The 24,060-nt window shown below is 35.9% G+C and overlaps 2 protein-coding genes across 16 annotated transcripts; one reads left to right on the top strand and one right to left on the bottom strand.

Annotated features, from left to right (window-relative positions):
- Positions 1–191: 191 nt before the first annotated feature.
- On the bottom strand, positions 192–18,405 carry osbp (oxysterol binding protein). 14 transcript variants are annotated; one of them, XM_052607158.1, is made up of 21 exons: positions 18,244–18,405; positions 17,107–17,276; positions 13,291–13,499; positions 13,032–13,188; positions 12,010–12,121; positions 11,684–11,882; positions 10,627–10,741; positions 10,391–10,454; positions 9,713–9,880; positions 9,384–9,629; positions 9,186–9,306; positions 8,348–8,451; positions 7,865–7,960; positions 7,525–7,712; positions 6,265–6,515; positions 6,120–6,158; positions 5,211–5,258; positions 5,078–5,116; positions 4,462–4,500; positions 4,066–4,095; positions 192–2,988 (listed from the first exon to the last, which is right to left on the bottom strand). In XM_052607158.1, exons 2-21 carry the CDS (start codon positions 17,238–17,240, stop codon positions 2,846–2,848), a joined length of 2,502 nt encoding a protein of 833 aa, XP_052463118.1. In that variant the 5' UTR covers positions 17,241–17,276; positions 18,244–18,405; the 3' UTR covers positions 192–2,845. The 14 variants fall into 14 exon arrangements, with proteins under 14 accessions (XP_052463118.1, XP_052463106.1, XP_052463122.1 ...); XM_052607146.1 differs by lacking the exon at positions 18,244–18,405 and adding an exon at positions 17,828–17,854; XM_052607162.1 differs by lacking the exon at positions 6,120–6,158 and having other exon boundaries at positions 18,244–18,404.
- A 1,313-nt stretch (positions 18,406–19,718) lies between these two features.
- On the top strand, positions 19,719–23,996 carry aptx (aprataxin). Of its 2 annotated transcripts, XM_052607199.1 has the most exons (9): positions 19,719–19,883; positions 19,983–20,116; positions 20,204–20,250; positions 20,371–20,424; positions 20,893–21,159; positions 22,212–22,271; positions 22,565–22,791; positions 22,883–22,986; positions 23,738–23,996. In XM_052607199.1, the coding sequence occupies exons 2-9, from the start codon at positions 19,987–19,989 to the stop codon at positions 23,890–23,892; spliced, it is 1,044 nt and encodes a 347-aa protein (XP_052463159.1). In that variant the 5' UTR covers positions 19,719–19,883; positions 19,983–19,986; the 3' UTR covers positions 23,893–23,996. The 2 variants fall into 2 exon arrangements, with proteins under 2 accessions (XP_052463159.1, XP_052463160.1); XM_052607200.1 differs by lacking the exon at positions 19,719–19,883 and having other exon boundaries at positions 20,014–20,116; positions 20,841–21,159.
- Positions 23,997–24,060: the final 64 nt, after the last annotated feature.

Below are 24,060 nucleotides of genomic sequence, written 5' to 3' on the forward strand. Positions count from 1 at the left end.
CACATTTCTCTAATTCCATAACTGATTTTGGAACAGAAAAAAAAAGTTTTCCGGGAAAAAGGGTGGTGCTGCTTTAGAGCACAAACTGAAACTTACTGTTTATCAACTGCATTTCAGTGATAATCTCTGAGAACTGTCACTTCCAAAATATGCAAAACATGCAAAAGGTAAAGATTCATAAAGACAGACTGTTGTTTGTTTGATAATTTCCTTTTCAAACCAGCTTTTATTACACTATCATCTGCACCATGACCACAGTCAAGAGCAATTCTGTGCTGTAACACAATGATCCGAGACCAAGAGAGGGACAACACCAACAGGACAAAACAAAAAGAAGAACGCCAACCAACTTAAAGAATGACAGTCAAAGAAATCAAATGAAGAAGAAAGAACAAGTTCAACAGTTGTACAAATAAAAGACTGCAAACCAAGAAAAGAGATTCTGCAGTTATAACAAACAGCAGTAGAACTGTGCACTCACATTAAAACTGCTGTTTTAACGGAACAGGAGGATGATGGGATAGATATACATACATATATATAAAATTTCCATTAGTTTGAATCCACTCAAGGACAACGAGCAAACAAGAATGTGTCGTGGCTTCCCATATCAAACAGACAAAAAAGATAAAAATCTAAATAATTGTGCTGAACCCTCAAACTACATCAAAATTACCATCATAATTATAACTCTAGCTGTCAGTGTCAGCATAAGAAGGATTGGTATTAATAGTAAGAATATTCTACTTCATTATTTGATATATATATACACAAATAGTCAATGTTTTTGCATTGCTGTATTCTTATTGTTTTTTCCCCACACATGTGTTTAAGTACACTTGAAAATAAAATGTGATTTTACTTTTTTCGTTTCACTTTGAAATACAACAAACCCCAAATACGTCACTCATGATCACACACACTGGTTTGATACTCCCTTGACCTCACATACACAATCATACTCACACACACACACTCAAGCTCTTCAGTTTGTGGACACTGTCCAGGGGAACATCAACAAACGGGTAGATCCTTTGGTGTCACGTACACTACACGTCACAGCGACTTGTCAGTTTCAAACACTGAAGCTAAACTCAAGCAATGAAGCATCTTCCTCTGGCTACACGGATGCTTTTATCTGGCTCTCTTGCTTAAAGCAGCACACTCGCTCGTGAGCATCAACAGATATGCTGTTCTGGAGGTTATAAACACGCTCTGGACAATACATTAGTCTTTTAAGTGATTTTAGCAAGTGTTAATAAGAATATCTGAATGATGCTTACATTTTTCCTCATTAGAAGCAGAATGATTGAGAGAACTGTACAGATAAGATGGGATTGAAAGGAATAGTTCATGCAAAAATGAAAATGATGTCACCGTTTACTCGCCTTTGGGTCATTCAAACCCACATTGTTGGTAAAAAAAGGTCCAAAATAAATGACTTAAAATCACCATAAAAGTAAGCATATGACTTGTGTTGTATGTCAAGTAATATAAAAAGACTGAAATTGACTTTGTTATTCACTGACAATCTCTGCATCTGCCAAAGCTGTGACAACTCATTTGTGAAGCGTTTCAAAAATTGTGCGGCTTGATGGCCAGAATGCTATTGGTTCTTGCATTTTATAATTGGCATGCCAATTATAAAACGCAGGAAGAATACCTTGCACAAAACTATCATATAAAATCAGATGACTTGTAATATATCGGCACAACTCACAGAAACTACTTTGATGGCGTTTTCTTTTTTCTGTAGAACAATTCATAGGCTGTGAAGCTCCAAAAAGACTTATTTCACTTAAGTTGACATTGGCTCAACAAAACCCCAACGATTCTTGTGTCATAATTGTCATACCAGTTTAAAGTGGAGAATTTCATGCACAAATCTACTGTATAGATTCAGAAATTATTTAACATAACAAATCACATAGACTACTTTCATGATTTTTCTTCTCTTCTATAGAACAGTTTACAGCCTGTCAAGCTCCAAAATGGACCAAAATAATGACTTAAGAGCACCATAAAATGATGCATACGACTTGACTTGTACATTATATTTTAAGTAATACAATGGCTCAGTGTGAAGAAAAGACTGAACTTTACATTGTTATTCAGTGATAATCTTCCCCTTCATTGAAGATCGGACATCTCATCAAGTTATTGACTAAGACATCACTGGTTCTCGTCTCTCGTAATTGCTGTTCCAGTTAAAACAAGTGTTGTGTAAAATTTCCTGCACAAAACTAGCATATAGATACGGAAGACCTGGAATATAGCATCACACATAAAAAAATAAGGTGGTAAGTAATCACTGACAGATCTTTCATATTTGTGCAAACCATTCCTTTAAAATCCTCAAACTAAGGTGAGCTCTCAAACTACATCTCTCACACAAACACGCTCAATGAAAAGAGCAATACAGCACTTCTCTGAACTCACTCACACACACACACACACGCAAACAGACAGGCCTTCGTATTTCCCGGATGTTTAAGGATGTGCCGTCCACAGCTTGAGGAAGATGAGTGAGCGGGAAAGGGATTCGGAAGGATATGTTTTCCTAACTCTAGCATTTACTGAACCACGAACCCTATGTTTTAATAATCCTGTGAACACGAGGAAAACGGATAGACACACAGTGGATGGTGGCGGGAGAACGTTCCCGAACCACTTCGGTGTTCCTTAGTGTCCACTGAGTAGAGCGCGGCTGGTGAAAGAGAGAACGCGTATCTCAATATACTACGATACGGGAAAAGAGATGGGGGCAGCTGATTGAGCTTTCATTTTTTTGTTTTTCTGGGAAACGGGACAGTGAGGGCACGGCGGGGCATGTGCGTGATTGGGATCAGAAGATATCTGGGCAGGAGTCCCAGCTGCCCTGCTCCTTGGCCTCCCAGTATCCTCCTTTGTAGATGTGCGTGGTCTCTCCGGTCATCGGGTCGACGAGCCGCTCAAACCACATCGGCGTGTAGTTGTCCTGATGACCACCTGATCGCACAAAACAAACACGAACATACAAAAGCATACAAACGGTCACTTAATTAAAGAACAGCAGGTACAGGAGTTTGAAGTAACTCAATAGAAGCTTCAGTCTTTTCTGCTAGAAACTATTTAAAATACAGCCTGGAGCTTACAAGACAAATGCTGACAAAACTGTTCAATCTTAACTAAACACAAATCTCCTACAATCTCTGATTCAACACACCTCACTCTCTACATTTACACAACAGGCAGATCAACACGAGCTAAGAGAAGCACATGGTCAACTCAGGAGAAAAAATAATGAACAAAAGGAGGAAAAATACATTGGTAACATTTAGAGGTAGGTGGCATGACCAACATTTTATATCACACTATATTGCAATAGAAGGATATAAAAGAATGCAGTTATTTTTTGCTGGAGAATGAACCTATATATTACATGTTCTGCACAAAATCCTTTACAAATGAAACAAACTTCAGCACATTTGACTATGGTGTGTGTGTGTGTGTGTATATATACTGCATATAACCTATTTTACAAATAATTACCTAAATAGTTTAGGATAGGGTTTATTTGGATTCTAGAATGGTTTACAATTAGTGTGAAAGCAAATGGGCATCCAAAAAAAAAAAAAAAAGTATACTGTATTAAATATTGGTAACTTTTTACGGTGACCTCGTTACACATTACATGTAAGTACTATAATAACAATAAAATTAAGCATAGTTGCATGCAAATCCAAACCATACAGTAAGTACATCATGTAATATAATTACACTGTAAAATAAAGTGTAACCTAAAAATGATATGAGAATAATTACATGAGAGCATAACATTAATGTTTATAATTTATAACAAAATTTAGTTATGCACTTTTTTTTTTTTTTTTTTTACTTATTAAATGAGCTAAAGTACATTTCATTGGTGCATATATTGGAAACAATCTACTGTTTCACACTGAATGTGAGTGGCATGACACGTCAGTTAAAGTGTTAAACAGTGATTTTCTGCTTGATCATACCACCTAACCCTATAAGCTGAGAGATGGAGGTGCTGGAAGGTTTTGGGTGAATGTTACTTGCTTTTGGCTTGAGCTCCATAAGGACCCTCCACTAGAGTGACACAGAACAGATAACGAGACAGTGAGGGTCTTTTCCAGTGAGGGGCTCACAAATGCACAATGCAATGTTTGATCCCACGACTGCCAATTTATAATGTGTGCGTGATTTATAACATTATGCATGTGTGTGGAAGTGTATCATAATTGTCTGTGATAATCAGTGTACAAGTACATTATGAATTCATTAACATTAATTGTGGATCTTGTGCTGTTATGTTGTTTAATGTATACCATGATCTCCTTACATTGTAAAAATGTAGCTCTAACAACTTTGATCCCACAGTTACATAATTCCACTTCATTACAAACTGTTTTTGTACGCGCCTGTGTGTGAAGTGAGCATGTGTGTAGTACTTGCTTGAGTATGCAGGTGGGTGTGAGCCGTGCAGTGTTTCAGCTGCAGAAGCACAGAGATGAAGACGGAGGGATGTAGGAAAGAGAAGAGGATTGAGAGAGATGTTAGCATGCATGGGAGGAGTGAACAGAAGAAATGAAAGATTCACATGTAATGGACTTCAACACTGACTGTTAGTTATGCTTTATGATACTGTCTTATATACAGTCATAATTTATGCATTCACACTGACCACTAGTGGAAGTGAAATACATGCACATGCATGTGATTTAAAATGCTTACATTTTAATGATGCATGATGCAAGAATGAACTAAGTCTAATTATTCGCTTGTTTCTATTTAACAGCGTTTTAACACCTGAATTGCCTAAAAACATGATCTAGGATAGGGTTCATAAGTAGTATTACGATTAATAATTGGTTTGAAAGCAATGCATTCCAAAAAATATATAAAACTGTATCGTTGATGCATCAATTTTGATTATGTGAATGGAGCAAAATCCAATCAGAAAAGAAATCTGTTGAGGTGAAATTAAACTTGGTTTGAGACTAAATCAAACTAAGTGTGAAAACGGCCTAAAACAACTAAACAACACTTGAGTGTTGATTCTGCTACTTGCTTGATAGCGAAAGATCGGAGGAAGTTTCATCTGTGTCAGCTGATGGAGGGACAGACAGATAGAAAATGAAGATGATTGGATGATAAATGTGAGGAACAGATTGATTAGGAGAGAGGGATGGGATGGTACTTGCTTTTGTAAGTGGTCTCAGATGGCTCACTGGCAATCTCCACTTCTTCGGCTGATCAGGTGAGAGACGAGCAGCCAAAAATTAAAAAGGGGGATGCAAATTAAGACAAAAACAAAAAAAGAAAGAGTACAATGAGTGAATGGCATAATGAAGGCGGGGAAAGTGCTCCTGGATATTAAAGGGACAGTTCACCTGAAGATACAAATCCTGTCATTTACTCACCTTTCTGTCAGTCCAAACTTCAACATGACACTTTTTTTTTTTAATACGTGGAACATAAAATGTAAATTTTCTAAGAAAAATAGCACCATAGAATTGCAAAACTAAAGTCATTTTAGAGCCAGTGTTAACCTAAACTCAAAAAAAAAATGCATTATTTGAAATAAGATGTTAACTGAAATAAAATAAAATACAAAAAAAAAAAAAAATCATTTAGTGTAGTGAAAGTTCCAAATGTATTAAAACTAAAAATAAAAAAGTACAATAAAAATAAAATAAAATCTAAACAGATATATTTAAAAAAAAAACGAATAAAACTAACAAACACAACAAAATTATTTAAAACGTAAACTAAAATATGTAAATAAAAAAAAACTTAAAAACCAGACCTATAAAAATATAATTAAAAAATACTACAATAGTATATCAATGACATTTAAATAACACTATTTGGAGTGCAACTGTTTTAGTCCCTTTGGTTAATTCCACGAAAAAGCTCCACGGATGAAAGAAAGCCATGTGGATTTGGAACAAAATGACAAGATGTTTCCTTTTAGGAGAACTATTCCTTTAACGTCATGCAAACAAGCACTATTACAGTGATTTCATATGTGTTTGTGTGAGATGGGAGAAAAAGACGACAACGACAATTAAAAAGAGACAAGAAAAAGGAAGTAGAACAGGAGTACTTGCTTTTTAGAGGCGAATCAGATATGGAGTCCTCAATGAGAGCTTGAGGGAAAGACAGAGACAGACACACAGGAGTGAACGAGAGACGCCGAGAAGGCAGAAGAGAGGAGGAGAGACGAGTAGAATGATAAATAGAAGGTGACTTTACCCCCGTCCGCTGGCTCCTTACCCTCCTCTGAAGGGCTGGCGGTGCGGTTGGCCTCTCGTTCCCTCTCTCGGCGGACGGTGCGCTGCTTCTCCTCCAGTCTTTGTTTCTCAGCGTTGGCCTCCTCCCAGCGGCCCTGCTCCATCAGACGCTGGTCCGGCCGCCTCCTGCTATCCGTGGGAGCAACGCCCTCCTCCGGCTCGTTCAATGTCAACGCCAGGGTCGAGAAGTAGTACATGTTTTCTGCGCCTTCCCTACAAAGCACAGAGAGAGAAATGGCAGGAAATTATAGAGAGATAAATTAAATGAAATATACATTTATTAAATTAATATTTAATGAGTTTAATACAAGTTAAACTGACAGCATTTGTAGCATAGTGTTATAATAACCACAAAAAAAAATCCTTTGTTTCAAGGTTACAGTGGTAATGTGTGGGACCAATTTTTGGAGGATTCTAATGCTGATCATTTTGTAAAACAAATTTGAGTATACAATAATAACAACAACGTATTATTATTATTATATTTCTATCATCAATTCTCAAAATATCTTTATTATTAAAAAAACTAAAGATATGTAACTAATGCAATACTATTGTACTGTAAAATAAAGAAGTAATATTTAAAAATAATAATAATAATTCATTTACAGAACAACAGTAAAATTATTATAATATTTATGTCTGTCTTGATTTCTTTGCGTCCAAAAGTGAAATCACAGAACTTTTATTCTGGCATGAAACAGAAAGGAGACCTCAAACTTTTTTTTTTTTTTTTTTTACAAATTTGAGAAATATTTCAGAATATTGTGAAGTCAGAAGTCAGATTGTTTGAAAACAGCATTTTTTTTTCTCTCAGATTTTCACAATTCACATGGATCATACTTTTCAGGTTGGGGAAATTACAAAAAAAAGATGCAACTTGTGCTTTATTTTAGCTTTAAAGCTGTTTAAATCAAATTTTTTTTTTTTTTTTTTTTTTACAGTCGTTTAGGGTTCATGTTGATAATTTGACAATGCAACAAATGTTTAAAATTGGATGCAACTTATAACAGAATTTATTTAATTTTTTTCTAAAATCATGTTCACTTCTTATGGCTGCGTGTTTGAAACGGTGAGTATTTTAATGTTTACATATTGGCCCAATTCACTTTCATTGTGTCTGCTTCACTGTAACACTGAAAGAAATGTAAAGACAAATGCTGTCGATTGAGCTTAAATTGAGAAATATTCCTTTAATTGTGAACGTCAGGGAATATCTTACGGCAGCGGAGTCTTCCTCCACAGTTCTTTGGCTTTGAGCGTCTGATAGACGGTTTTCTGTCGTCCTTCAGCGCCGTTCTCTCCCCCTCTGCTGCTCTGCATCACACGAGAGTATTCCATCTTCTCGTCCCACGTCCCAGACAGAACATAGTGCGCTTTCCCATCTTTATCCGTCACCACCCCCGTGACCTAGAGAGAGCCATTGCACAAGAAGGAAGTGAAAACAGACATAAATTCCAGAACAGGCAAAAAGAACCTGAAAAGCAGCAAAGGGTGATTGATGAAAGGGGAAAAAACTGACTGCATTCTGGGAGAAAGAAGTGGAACGGCTGCTGACTCACCTTTCTGGCCACGTCTCTGGAGAAGTAGCTGTACGGTGCGAATTTGAGATGACAGCGGTCACCTGTTTTGTGGTTCACAACGTCTATTTCTCCTGACTGGATCCAGAGAGAGAGACACACAGTTATCACTTATGAAGTAAATGAAATGTCACACTATAGGTATTGCAATTTAAGGGCTACATTTGTTTAATGCAAATGTAACTTGTAAAACCACCAGTAACGCTACTGATTTTGGGGAAATATTTAATGCACTAAAAACTAGGTGTCAATTTGTGTATATACTGTGCAAGATTATCATTTAAATGATGTAAGCATGTTCATAAGAAAGTGAAATGTACCAAAAATTGCTTTAATGAAGTCAGCACATTTCATACACAATATTTAGAGAAATGACTGCACCATTAGACACTGAGAAGTCCATCAGTTCATTTGGTGACAGACACACTGAGATATGAAAATACATGTCTAAATAAGTGTTCTGACCTGATCTATCCAGAGTTTCCCGACGATGATATTGTGCACTGTGGTTGTGACTTTCTTCCAGGTGTAGTGATTGGTACTCTTCTCAAAAATACAATGAATAGAACCTGGAGAAACAAGCAATTCAAAATGAGCTTGAAAACGCTTGCTTAAAAAAAAGACATACATGTAAGCATAAGACATTCAAATATTGTTTTTCACATAAACAAAATATACTAATATAATAATGCAGCGATTACTTTTTTTGGTCAGCCAAAACTTAAAATATTAACTTGAAACACCCCCTGAGATTAATTTAATAATTTAACAACACGTTTACAGTTCTCTGATGTTGGTTAATAGTCACATGACATCATGAAAATAAATAAAATATTTATTTGTATTTAATACATAAATATTTTAAAGGTATTTATTTTTAATGTTTTTATTTTCAAATTCAGTTTATTTTTTATCATCGATTCACAAAACCTAGTTTAGGCAACCCTGTCTAGTTGCATTTAAATTGTCATATCAAAAAAGTACTGGATATTTAAGTCTCAATCAAAAATGTCTGAATGTTGTTGCATTAAATTAAATATCAAATCATGTGATACTTATTTTAAGGACAGCACTGGCACACAGTTCAATGTCAAATGTTAGATGAACATGTTCATAGTTAATGTTATTATGTGTCCAAATTTTTTTTTATTTCCCTCAACATTGTTTCTACCAGATTTGTTGCATTAGACTACCAGTTTTATAATACGTTTGTTTAAAAAAAAAAATCACTGTTAAATGAAAGCTGCATGTCATTTTAAAACTTGAACATTGTGGTAAGGCTCAAAATAAGATAAATAGTTACCCAGGGGCATGATGGATAGATATTTTCCCCTGAACTTGCTGGCCAGGGCGATCTCCTGTCTCAGGGTCCAGCCTCGCTCGGAGATCGCGTGATGGGCTGCAGCCGGAGGGTGATGGCTTACCTGAAGACCACATTGATATCAAACACAATTGGCTTCAGTTCAGCTCTTCCTCTCTCTCAGGATAAACAAAGGCTCACCTGCTCACAGAGGGACCTGTAGCCGCTCTCCTGCACGCGGTCCAGCTCGAATGTCTCGCCCAGCAGAGGGTTGAAGGGTTTGCCCGTGCGGTGAACTGTAGTAGAGTAAGAGGACACGGTGAAAGCTGCCACGTAGCACATCTGCTCCAGAGAGTTCTGGCACTTGGCGCCCCGGTCCAGCAGCTCGTAGTACTCCAGATCCTCGGAGAGACGCTGCAGCATGGACAGGGGCTCGTTGAAGTTTACCTGTGAAAAGAAAGCATGTGTTCAAAGCAAATGCGATGAATCTGGGCTGTTTGGGATTCTCGTAAAGACATGGATGAACGTACAGGCATTGGGATTTTGGAGAGCTCTTTTCCGATACAGTTCTTCATGATGCTCCACAGATTGAGAGAGTAATTTGGTTTATCTGGGATTCGGCTCCGCCTCTTTCTCACAGGCACTAGTTCCTGGGACTGTGGAGATTCGGGATTGGATGCCAGAGATTGCTCGTCTAGCTGTGAAAGAATAAAAAAACATGAACTTTAGTCATCAATATGGATTTTTTGATATATAGACATCACATGGAGTCGAATTTGAAACGGTGGTCAAAAGTCTGGAATAATAAAAATGTTTAATGTTTTTTTTTCTCTCGTCTCTTCTGCTCAACAAGGCTGCATTTAGTAGATTAATAATATAGTAAAAACAGCAATAATCTGAAATATTTTTACAATTTAAAATAACTGCTTTCTACATGAATTCATTTTAAAATTTAATTTATTCCTGTAAGGACAAAGCTGAATTTTTCCAGTCTTCAGTGTCACATGATCCTTCAGAAATCATTCTGATATGCTTACTTGCTGCTCAAGAAATACAAAAAAAAAAAACATTTCAAAACATTACTGCTATTACTGTATTTCTGGTCAAACTGATGAACCTTGGTGAGCTTAAGAGATTTTTTTTCAAAAACATTAAAAATCATTATTATTCTGTCAGTGTGCATATACACTAACATCAAAGTGCCTTACCGACGTCGTCCCATCGTCCATTCCCAGCTCGCTACTGATTCCGCTGACATTGCTGCCGGATCTCCTGAGAGAAATGGAAAGAGCGTATGAGAGAGCCAGAGAGTGAGAGAGAGAAGGAAGGGGAAGGGAAGACAGAGGACACACACACTTAGGTCCAGTAACACTCATATGAGAGGAGAGTTAAGGGACAGCGAGGGATGAGAGTAAACGACAAGAGCACGGCAGTAAATACAGACCTGTGATATTTGGGGTCTGCTGGTACAGTGATGAACTCTTGAACGTCCTCGCATGCGTCGAAGAACTCATTCTCGTCATCCTCGTCACTGGCATCACCCTTTACTGGAACTGGGCCTACAGGACAGAGAATAAAACAAACAGGACGTCAGTATGTCACATCCAAATGTATAGCAGCTGTTTTTAAATATAGAAATGAGTTAGAATGATCAATATTCACAAGGATTTGGCTGAGAATTTAAAAAAGTAAGGAATACTTTAAATATTGCAAAGGTTTCATTGCAATTTTTTTAAGTAGCCAATATGTTTATTAAAGAATAGAAAAGGAGTATCTTGAATTCAAACTGTAAATTTCAATCAATTCAAAAACCTGAATTAATGACTCATCTGCATAATAATTTTTTTTTTTAAACAATTTACTTATTAAAATGTTGTGAAATACACCTTATTGCATCAAAATGATACTATTCAAAAGAAATTAATAATTTTATTAAGCATGCATTAAATTTATAAAACGTGTCAATAAAGATGTATACTGTTACAAAAGATTTCTATTTCAAATAAATTATTAATATTAGTGTTATTCATCAAAGAACCCTAAAATAATGCATTACAAAAAGTTCCCACCAAAATACAAAGCAGCACAACTGTGCATCACAGGAATAAAATACATTTTACAATATACTCAAATAGAAAACAGTAAAAATATTTCACAATATTACTGTTATTATTGTATTTGTGATCAGATAAATGCAGCCCTGGAGAACATAAGAGACTCAAAACATCCAACCCCATATTTAGGTACATATTGCTGCTTATTATTATGTCGTGCTGCACTTCTTTGTTTAATGAAAAATCGCTGTGATTAAAAACTGATTTCTGAATCAGTTTTGAAAGACTCATTCAAAAGAATTGCTTATAAAAGTCATTCACTAATGAATCAGACATCACTAGTTGTCACTTCATTGTTGTGTGCAACTAGTGAAGACGCCATATTAGGAATCTTAGTCTACATATAATTTTGTGGCACTCAGGCTTTTGGTTTGAGTTGTACAGTACCTTTGCTATCTATGGAAGGGTTGCTCTGGGATGAAGGCAGTACGGTGGCTCCTCTGAAGGCTCTCTCCAGATGGTTGTGTTGTTTGGCGAGCTGCTCCAGTGTCTCCTCCAGTCGCACTCTCTGCTCTCTCTCGGACTGCAGGGCTTTCTGCCAGCGCTTACTGTGAGTCTGAGCCAACGTCAGGAAGTCCTGGCAGGCCTGGGTATCAGATCGTTAGAGCATCGTTTAGAATACGTTTAACTGTGGTTTCTATGTGCTAAACAAACAGCCACAAGTGAATGAGGCAGTTTTTCCCTAAAGCAGATGTTTTGCTCGGTGGTCTTACGTTGATCATGGCATTGGAGGTGATGCGGAAGAGAGTGGCTCGCTCCGTCACCTGTCGAAACTTTTCACTCGTCTCTCCTCCCAGCCGAACTCCCTCCAGCTCAGACAAGGACCTGAAAGAAAGCATAATATACAACAAATTGGATGTCATACAGAGACTTTATATGAGCCGAATCTGAGTGGAAAATCAAGGGTTTTTTATTCAAAATAACAGTAAAATCATCAAAACTATGAAATGGAGAGAGAGAGAGAGAGAGAGTGTGTGCATATAGGCAAGGCAAGTTTATTTATATAGCACATTTCGTACACAATGGTAATGCAAAGTGCTTTACATAAAAAAAAAGTAAAATAATCATGAAGAAAAATAATAACAAAATTAAAACAAGCTATTTTAAAACTTTTAAAATGATTAAAACATTTACTTTAAAATGAAAATAAAAACAGTTAGAAAATGATTTTAAAATAAAATAAAAAAAAAAAAACAGTAAAAATATAGTGCAATCAGTTCGGACATTGCACAGTGCTCATTCAATAAATGCACAACTAAACAGATGAGTTTTGAGTCTAGATTTAAATGTGACTAGTGTTTATATAGATATACTGATAAACAGACAGAAACGTGAAAAAAAAATTTTGCCTCGGCAAATTACTGAAATAAAATAAGCAGAGGTTGAAGGAATAAATTACTAAAACTTAAGCTAAAAATAAAACTGAAAATATATAAATAAAATATTAATAACATCTTAAAATATAAATAAAATAATATTTAAAGAAGAAATTTTGCCTTGGCACATAACTGAAATAAAATAAGTTTAAGTACATAAATTACTAAAACTTATTAAAAGCAAAATTATTAAAAGCTAAATCAAGATATTTAATAATTTCATAATTTGTAAATAAATATAAATACTAAAATAATGTAAAAATATATTGCTATATGAATGAAATAATAATAAATACATTTCAAGCAAAGGTTGTAAATGTGATGAGTGTGTCCAGTCTGTTGGAGAAAGGTGGACTGACCGTTGGAGAGCAGAGCCGTGTTTGGCGATGAGGTCGTTGCAGGTGCTGAGATCCTCCACCTTGCTGCTCAGCGTCCGGAGGGTGGACTGCACCTCTGAGTTGCGTGAGCCTGCACCCTGACCTGATGCAGGAGGAGTGGAGTCATCCCCAGACTCATCTTCAGAAAAAAAGAGGAACGAAAACTGTGAAACCGAAACCTCAAAGTGTGTATCTGTGTGCTATTCTTGAAAATGTGGTTTCCCATTCCTATCCAACTGACCTGATTCAGGCTGCATGCGGACAGCTTTGGCTTTGGCCAGCTCCAGTGCTGTGATCCACCGCTGCCGCTCCACCTCCGAGCTGGCCTTCAGGTGATACGTCTGCGTGCCACCATTAGAGATGACGAAATTGCAGGAGTCCTCCACGGCGATGTTGGCTGTGGCCAGGTTTATGGTGCCCCGGCATGTGTGACCCATCTCCGCCTGGGTCCTGGAAGAGCAAAAGGAATGAAGATTAGATGATGTGTTTAAGATAAAACACTTATATTTATATCCTACTTTAGATTCAAACAGGGTTTCTAAGTTTACATGACGTTCAGACAGACCCTTCTTCACTTAACTGGTGGCCAGAATAAAACGCAATGTGTTTCAGACTTCATAATGATAGTCAAAGTCTGGTTCTGTGAGGCTAGAGCAGCATTCATTAGGCTCTCTTTAAACTATTCAAATCTGAAACAAAAGCCCCCTGACAGCTGTTTTTCAGCATCTGATGCAATATTCATGAATTAGCACTGAAAGGCAAGCATTCGAGAAATGCCTTCAGGTAGAGTTTCTTTCACTCTTGAGCATTCATGTGTCAAATGATACGGCGAGTTACTGCTGCTATCACAGTATCTGTTATCAGAATGAAAACGATCCTCAAGTTCATGATCTTAGTAGATATTCTGAAAAATATTTACCCAAATAAACAATTCTGAATAGCAGCATGAATCAAACCAACCAGCTCCAAAACGGATAAATCAAATGTAAGACTGTAAGACTTTGACTGCAAATACATTAAAGGTTTATTGCCAACTATTCAATAAACTCAATTCATAAAGAGGAGTACTAAATATACTCAAACTAAAATAAAAATAAAGCTAAAGAAAAAAACTAAAAGTGACTAAAGCACAAAATGTACTAAAATTAAAAGTAAAGGGATAGTTCACCCAAAAATGCAAATTCTGTAATTAATTACTCAACCTCATGTTGTTTCAAACCTGTAAGACCTTTGTTCATCTTCAGAACACAAATTAAGATATTTTTGATGAAATCCGAGAGCTTTCTAACCTTGAATAGACAGCAAATCAACTTAAACAATTTATGGCCCAGAAAGGCAGTAAGGACACTGATAAAATAGTCCGTGTGACATTAGTGGTTCAACCTAAATGTCAGAAAGCTCTCGGATTTCATCAAAAATATTTTAATTTGTGTTCCTAAGTCTTAGATGAATTACATGAGGGTGAGATATTAATTACTGCATTTTCATTTTTGGGTGAACTATGCCTTTAAAACCTAAAATGATAAAAAATAAAGCTAATTCAAAGAATTACTAAATTCTATAATAGTATGCTGTATAAATAATAGTAAAATAACACTGTTGTACTTTATAAACATGAGCTGTGAAAAAGTGAGCAGCTCATATGTAAACAGTACCAAATTTATAAAATATAAAGTTTCCATCTGTAACCGTAATTTGCCAACACTGATGAATCACCAGTTCCAGGATTCTTCATAATCAGGAAAGGAAAACATGAGGCAAACCAGTTTGGACGGGCTGTGTTTGGACATGGCACAAGCTGATTTAACAGAGAAAAACAGTCCAGAACCTGTCACCTGTGAAACTGTGATATCTCTTCCTCAACCCCTACATTTGCTGATGCACCTTTCAAACAAACAATGAGAGTGATGAGGAACCACTGAGGTCTGCCTGCAGGAGCAGAGGAAGTGCTGAAATCAAGCCTTAAGTCCAGCGTGTGATCCTCCTGAACAGAGTTGACCTGTTAAGACGGTCATGTGACCCAAACTCATTCAGCCAATCATGTGATCATTTTATTTACACCATAATGCTAGAGTAAGATGCTAGAGGGCCAAGTTATTTTGTGCAAATATTTCATATATTATGACATCACACAACAAATGCAATGCACTTCTGGGTATATTTAATAACAACAAACAGTTTATGCAGTGCACTTCTGAGTTTATGAGACAAGCATCTGTTCAACTGATATCTCAGTTTCAAACTAAATTCAGTATTTAAAAGTTGCTATGTAGCAGACTGTATGTTGAACAATAAATCAAATATTTTCTATGCAGTAATATGGAAGTCATTCTATTTTAGATTTATGTGAAGTTACTATATAAAAAATTAATGCAAATACATTTTTTTTTTTTTTACAGAATTTCATGTTTTTGTTTTATTTTTATTCACACACAGAGTCCAAATGTTGCAGGAAGACTTTTAAAGATTTTTAAAATAAGTTGCATTTATTTGATAAAAATATACTGAAACAGTTATATTGTGAAATATTACTGCAATATAAAAAACTGTTAGAAAACATTTCCTGTAATGACAAAGCTGCATTTTCAGCATCATTAATCCAGTCTTCAGTGTTACATGATCCTTCAGAAATCAATCTTACATGCTAATTTGTGATAAAAAATAAATTCAGGATTCTGCGATGAATAGAAAGTTCAAAAGAACAGCATTATAAATGTCTTTACTGTCACTTTTGATCAATTTGCATCCTTGCTAAGTGAAAGTATTAACTTGTTTAACCTAAAACAAAATGTCCCCTGACACTAGCTTTTAAATGTTGGTGTATTCATTCACGAAGTGCCAGAAGGCACCGTCAAATGAAGCACTACAGATATTTTTATTTGCTTTGGTGTGGCACAAGCACAGAATTTATTTAATGGCATTTACATTTCATTTCTGTATTCAAGAAAAAATTACAACACGAGTAAAGTAGTCAAAAATAAAGCACATACTCTCAGTAGTCGCCAGTTGAGGCGTTGGACCTTGCTATTTTTATTGTATATTTAAACATCCGATTATTTAAAGAATGTGTTATCCTCCAAACCTCAAACTGATGAGCAAACAGTGAGGATCGCATGAGCAAACAGACACACACACACGCTCTCACACGCAGCATTAATAATTGACAGAGCACAATGAGATGAATGTGGCTTCAACACCAGATCAACTCAGACTCAAATCTAATTACGTAAAATGGCATCATCTTACAGACCGACGAACTCAGAAGGTGTTGAGTTTGTTCGCACATTTAGCATCCATCCACCCTAGGGTTATCCTTAACTAAAACTATTAAAACATTTTTGTTGAAAATCAGCTGAAATATACAATAAAGTATAAATATCAGACTAAAAACTAACTTATTTCAGTTAGTAGACAAAGCAGCATTTCTAATTTTTGTTTAGTTTAAGTTGAAGCACTAAAGTTACTAACTAGAAATCAAATAAATACAAATGAAATAAAATTCTAACTAAATAGTAATATTTAAAAATAACTAATAATAAAAAAAATACTAAAGCAGATTCCAGAGTTACAAAAAAAAAACCTAAAAGTAATTAAAAAATATTTCTAAAAGTTTCATTCAATTTAGAATGAAAACTGAAGGTATAAAAATGTATGCTAATTTAAAATATTAATAAAAAATATAAAAGTATAGAAATAATGCTAAAACAACACTGGTCCATTCAGTTCAACGGTTTGAAGTAAGTTGTATGATTTGAGGCATCCTCAATAAAGCACAAAATATGTGCAAGGTTATGCAAAAGTTTAAGGGGTTTGTATGACTACAAGCAAAAGTGATGCTTGTCGTACCAGGAAAATGAAGTTATTTCATTATCTAAAGCTTTGCACCTTATCAGATATCGGTGAAAGGCCAAAGAACACTTGACAACATCACAAAGGGTTCATCAGGACATCTGACGTTCCTATCAACATTTAGCAGACCTGTTTTCTGACGCAAACAAAAACTGACAACATTCATTCGATTTATTGTCCCTAGAGGTATAGCATGCCACAAACTCACCTGTAATAAGACAGCAAGCCATTGCTGAGGACGAACCAGCGCCTTTGGTATCCCTTTATGTAATTAGTCCATTTGAAGAGCCAGCCTTTATAAGTGTCCCCAGGGGCCGGGGTGGGCGCTTTGGGCTCCGACATCACGACAGCCCGTGGCTTCACAGTGTCTGACGGGGTCTAGGGGTGAACACAAAGGGTTAAACAGGTTAGTTGACATTCTGCCTGTTTGATCACACCTGGATGGACAACAAGACTTTCTCTTGTACGCCAGGGCACCTGAAATGTTGACCTACACACGCAAGTTTTATCGTTCCCCACCTAGACAGCATTTCATGAGCTGTGTATAGGTTACACACAGCAGGCTAGGTTTTGAGAAACAGCCCAAATCTTTCATATCAAGGCTTAAACGTGTTATAATCAGTCAGTGGATATAACGTCAACGGGCTCGTTTCGCCTACGTGTCACTCTCTGAACCCACTGCATGACATTTACAGACATGAATAAAAACAAAACTCTTTAAATAGAAGTGTTTACGACCGTAACAAATGAACACAAACACATCTCGGGCTATTTAAAACTTTGTTTAGATAAACGAGGCCTGTATGTAGGAGTCATTCACACACAACTACGAGTCCAAATAACGCTGAAATAACAAAGCTTACTCAAACGCCACGAGATACAATATAAACCCTCTTAATGTCTTATAAAAAAAAATCCAGTTTGCTTACACGAATGCGCATAAACGTGAAATGACTTTGACGGCTAATTCAGCTAACGGCTAATAAAACTGACGCGCTATCGCGAGACATGAACGCATAAAGTCGAAAACACCAAAATATATATGTAAATAAAACACTTGTGTGAAGACAAATATAAGACAGCTATAAGCCTCTAAAATCTGCGTTTATCATCTAAAAGCCCTTTAATAATTTCAGCCTGCGGGGAAATCTGTGTTAAACTGAAGCTAACTAGCATGTGCTAACCTTCAAGCGGTGTATAATGAAAGAAATCCCGATAATTCACGCAGAACATCAGATGAAACCTCGGGGAAATAATGCAAAGCGACATGACAGGACGGGGACATGTCAAAATGTCCGGTGCTGGGATGATTTAAAGTGTGTTGTGGGTGCTGGCCAGCTCTTACCTGATCTCTCAGTGATCCCGTCTGAAGAAGAAGGAAGTCAGTGACAGATCAGTAGAGTGAGTTAACTCGCGTAAAAGTCACATTATTACATTTTTCGCCTTTCACACAACACAGACACCGTCCTGATTCTGAGCAGTACGTGTTCATGAATGATTAGACTTAGCCTACTCCTTCATGAGATTTTAGTAGAAATAAGATTTGTGTTTAATGTGTAAATGTGGCAGATATGGTGAAATAATAGATCAATAAAACCGCCCGAGTAACAGTGATTTTAAGAAGTTGATGATCTGTTGTAAAATCATTGTCATGCATGAGTTCCAGTGGTTTATTGCTTTTATAAAACCGTGGAAAATACAAAAGTCCAATGCAGTTAATGATCATCTACATGTATTATTCATAATAACCGGAATTAATTCTCCCAAGTAATAACCATTAGCATTATTAAACACAAACAAGGAAAGCAGCAATGAAAACAAATAAGCATAAATAATAGCGATAAATAGTTACATAAAACATAAGACTAATTGCTTGCAAATATTTATAATGCAAAAATGCAATGAGGTTAATCAGCATGAGACATTATAACATTAATCATCAAATAATTTAGAGAGTTTTGAGGCTGTCGTTTTTGTCAACAGCTTTAATAAAAAAAAATGTTTTGAATGTTACAAAACTTGGAGGAACCTTAACAAATCAACATTTGTGTAAATAAAACTGGCCTATAATCCAAATATTAACAGATAATATTCATTAAAACACCTCACTTGACATTGTTATATTTAAAAGCCACTGTTGTGTTCTTTATAACTTATTTTTATACATTTGATCCCAAAATCACGTAACAATAATACAAAAAATGTTCCTAAGATTGAAATCTTTGCATTGATTTAACAGGTGTATAAGCTAATGAATTTCATTCATCATTCAGGCCACTGTAAATCAATGCAAGTTTATAAACAAATAAGTAAATAAAATGAACGTTTATGTATAATCTTTAAAATAAAATAAAAGGGTACTTATCTATGCCTGTGTCTTGCATTGAATGTAAAATGTGACAGTAAAAAAAACAATCAAACAATAAGTAATAAAAGTAAATAATAAAGTAATAAAATTATATTAGATTTTAGGTTCTGGTTTATGTAGGGGTATGTCCACAAACTTTTTATTTTTTATTTTTATTAAACACTTCCCTAGGGAATACAAAAGGGAAAAAAACATATGCATATAAGAAAAAGACCCAGGGGTTCAAGGATGGAGAGAGAGAGAGAGACAGAAATAAATAATAGTAATAATAATAATAAAATAGCAACTAAAACAATAACATTAAATACATAAATAAACAAAATAGATCACATACCAATAAACATAACAATATTTCATACAAAACATAAAATTAAACTTAAAATGTATACAAGAACACCAAAAAAGTGAGCATGCATTCAAAGGTTTAGATGCTTTTGTGTTCCTGAAGGTAGTTCTTCTGGTCATCCACCGGTAGATGGCAGCACGCGCGCTTGTTTACTAGTTGACGACGTCCGTGAAGAAGAGCGTGCGTCATGTGCTGCAGTGCTCAGCTCCCAGTGTTTTGTTTTCAACTTCAACACTCTCTGTTCTAGATATACACATATTAGACCTACAAGGTAAGTGATGAATGAACGGTGAGTTTAGAGGAGCACTTTAACAGAGTATTTAGTCTGTTAGTTTCACGATCGAATCAGCCCATATTCTTCTGTTTTCAGGGAGATGCCTGTGTGTTTGCTGGTAAGTGAAGATGATTCACATAAACCCATTCAGCTACATCACCAACAGTCCGTGACTCTGGGTCGAGGACCAGAAACCAAGATCAAAGACAAAAAGTGCTCAAGAGAACAAGGTAGAGATTTTATGCCATCTGAGCAAGTGAGAGATGCAGGCTTCATTAAAGAAACCACAGCTAATATGATTGTTTTTCTCCTCACAGTTGAGTTGAGAGCTGATTGCAGCAGAGGATTTATCACTGTTAAACAGGTATTCTAGAAAATTACACATATTTGGAAAATATTCAAATAATAGGCAGTACAATAAATATTAAAGAAGCAGATTTATAAAATATAATAATGCATGTTTGAACCACTTATTTTTTAACAGCTGGGTGTGAATCCTACAAGTGTGGACGATGTGGTTGTGGGCAAAGGCAATCAGGTGCAATGTCATTAAAAAAGCTTTTTTGACAATATCCGACATACTGTATCTCAATATTTATCATCGGTCTGAACTTTTTATTTAAATCAGGAACAATCATTTCAGTAAGATAGATATCGTTGTGTAGTAGATTTAAACATTTAATACAAAAACAAATATAAAGTAAAAATATGGTTAAAAATATTCAAATCAGGATTTTTATATAGTTTTCACTAAATAAACACAAGGATGAATTATAATTAATTATGTGCATAGCACTCAGTAATGAGAAGCAGTATTTATTTACACATTCCATTCAAAAACATTTCAAGAGAATGAAGAGCACGCTCTTGTTAACCATCATTTATGTGTTATTCAGCATCTGGTGAACTTTGTATGTCCTGTTCTTTCATTGTAATTGAGGCTGTATTGCACAGGTTACTGGTCTTAATATCCTACAAACCACATGTCGCCCAACTCTACAATCAGGTGACCATAAAGCCGGGCCAGAGACTTTACATTGTCAATCAGCAGTATCCTTACAGAGTAAAGTTCACTGAGGACACGTCCACCCCCAGATCTACTGGAGACTTGAGCAAACCTTCAAAGAGACCCCATCAGATGAGCTCTGAGGGGAACGGAGAGAAGATCAGGAGCCCTGCAAACACATCATCAACACCCCGGACAGACCAGCACAGAATGTCAGACGGTTCACCTCCTCCAAAACAGACACCGCCAGCTGAATCACATAAATCAGTGAGTCTCATTTGGCTCTAGATTCACATGATTGTCAGTGTATACTTTATGCATCATTGGCATTGAGATCTTTACACCATAGGAGGAATTTGCATATGTATATGTGACCCTGGAGCACAAAACCAGTCTTAAGTTGCTCGGGTATATTTGTTGCAAAAGCCAAAAAACCATTGTGTGGGTCAAAATTATCGAATTTTCTTTTATGGCAAAAATCATTAGGATATTAAGTAAAGATCATGTCCCATGAAGATATTTTTTATAAATTTCCTACTGTAAATATATCACAACTTCATTTTTGATTAGTAATATGCATTGCTAAGAATTCATATGGACAACTTTCAATAGTTTTATATGTAATATTTTATATATAATAGATTTTCAAATAGTTGTATCTCTGCCAAATATTGTCTGATCCTAATAAACCATACATCAATGTAAAGATTATTTATTCAGCTTTCAGGTGATGTATTTTGAAAAATTTACACTTTTGTGGACCAGGGTCACATGTTCATTGCTAAGGGACTTTTAGGTAAGTCGCTTTCTTATATTTCGAATCTCCTAATGTTTTTCTCCAAATAGTTACTGTACTAGATCTCTATTATTTGGCTTAAAGTTTTAAAAGTATGCTCAGAATTTGTTAAATATGCATTTTCTTTTTTTATGCCACCTGGGTGAGAAAGATCTGCAAACTGTAGTTAAACTTGATACACTGCCATCCCTGAGTACTTTTAAGTGTTTTTCTTGATCATAGTTTTATTATTTTGTATGACAACAGTTTTCTCACTCTGCTGGCTAAATACAAGACAAATAGATAAATAAATCAGACTCTATAAATCATGAATTTACAATAATTTGCAATACAATTGTAACAAATGATAGTTTATACTTGAAATTAAGGATTTTTAGGGAGTAGGTTTATATTGTGCTGATATTTTTGTCTATTTTTAAAGTTTCTGAGCTGGTCTTTATTAAAGCATTTTTAATGTCGACCTCGTTTACTACATTGAGTTCTGACTTTAGACTAAAACACTGAAAAGATTCTTGTTTCCCAGGGATCGGCTGGCCATTGGAGCCAAGGGCTTAAAGTATCCATGCAGGACCCTAAGATGCAGGTATACGCTGTTCTTTTCTGTATATCTTATACTGATGAAATCATTTTATATATTTAGTTCAAAATTTTGTTTTAAACTTTCCATTCATCAGAGAATCTTGTAAAACTGCATGGTTTCCACAAAAGATATGATATTGATAAAACATGTCTTTAGCAGCAAATCAGCATATTAGAATGATTTCTGAAAGATCATGTGACTGAAGACTGGAGGAAAGATGCTGAAAATTCAACTTTGTCATCACAGGAATTTATTCTTTTAAATATATATTTATAGCTACCAATTTTTGTCCTCAGGTGTACAAAGATGATCAGGTTGTGGTCATCAAGGACAAGTACCCAAAGGCGCGCTACCATTGGCTGGTGCTGCCCTGGGACTCGATCTCCAGTCTGAAGGCTCTGCGCTCGGAGCACATGGAGCTGCTCAAACACATGCAGCGTGTGGGAGACCAGATGGTGCAGCAGTGCCCTGACGCTCACAAACTGAGCTTCCGTCTGGGATATCACGCCATCCCCAGCATGAGGTACTGACACCTGCGTCCTGATTGGCTGCTGAAGCAGGGAGGGCGGGGCTTGTCATGAATGAAGTGATTCGAATGTTTTTTTCCTTCTCAGTCACGTCCACCTGCATGTAATCAGCCAGGACTTTGACTCGCCGTGTTTGAAGAACAAGAAACACTGGAATTCCTTCACCACTGACTACTTTGTGGAGTCTCAAGGTACATTATACACGAAAACGGCCTGTTATTCTAAATTAAACGGAATCTTAAAAATCCTTAAATCAGATTTTAGTAACTCGCTCCATCACATGGATGTAAATCATAAAAGGAATAGTTGAAAAATGAACATTTGCTTGAAACTCACTCTCAAGCCGTCCAAGATGTAGATAAGTTTGTTTCTTCATCAGAACAGGTTTGGAGAAATTTAATTGCATTGCATCACTTGTTCACCAATTGATCTTATGCAGTGAATGGGTGCCGTCAGAAATATCACAATAATCCACAATACACCAGTCCATCAATTGACGTCTGGTGAAGGAAAAAAGCTGCATATTTGTAGGAAAAAAATCTATTATTAAAGATGCTTTTCATTTTTGACCATTGCTTCTGGCTAAAATACAACTCCTCTAGCCATGATATTGCATCTCGTCTGAATCAGGAGAGAAATATGAGCAGATGAACAAACATGTGGGTGGGTCTCAATGTGAGACAGGGTGGACTTTTTCACTGGAGGAAGCATTATTATGGATTATGGACTCATATTTTGACCTGAAACAATGGTGTAAAATGGATATGTCTTGATGGATTTGTTTCTTACAAACAAGCAACTTTTCTCTTCACCAAACATAATTTTGCTTTTAGAGTGAACTATTCCTTTAAATAATATATTTATATAAGCTATACAAGCTGTTTACAGAAACCGCATTTCCCTGATTAATAAAGGAACACATTCATGCTTCTCTTTCCACAGATGTCATTGCGATGCTGGAGCATGATGGGAAAGTGACGGTGAAAGAAGGCACTAATGAATTGCTGAAGCTGCCTCTGCGCTGTCACTTGTGTCATAAAGAGCAGCCGACGATACCTAAACTAAAAGAACATCTCAAAACTCACCTGCCTTCTTAAATACGCTACTGGTCCTGTATGGGACAGTCACAGGTATACAATCTGTTAAAAGTCTTTTTGTAAACAGCCCTTTGAGTCCTTCAGTAAAAGTAATTTGTTCTGGATACAGTGTTTTCATTCATTCTTTCAGTCTTCACTTGCATTATGAACATCCATACAGTAATGAAT

Source organism: Carassius gibelio, chromosome A1 (assembly GCF_023724105.1).
Source record: "Carassius gibelio isolate Cgi1373 ecotype wild population from Czech Republic chromosome A1, carGib1.2-hapl.c, whole genome shotgun sequence".
NCBI classification, from domain to species: domain Eukaryota; kingdom Metazoa; phylum Chordata; class Actinopteri; order Cypriniformes; family Cyprinidae; genus Carassius; species Carassius gibelio.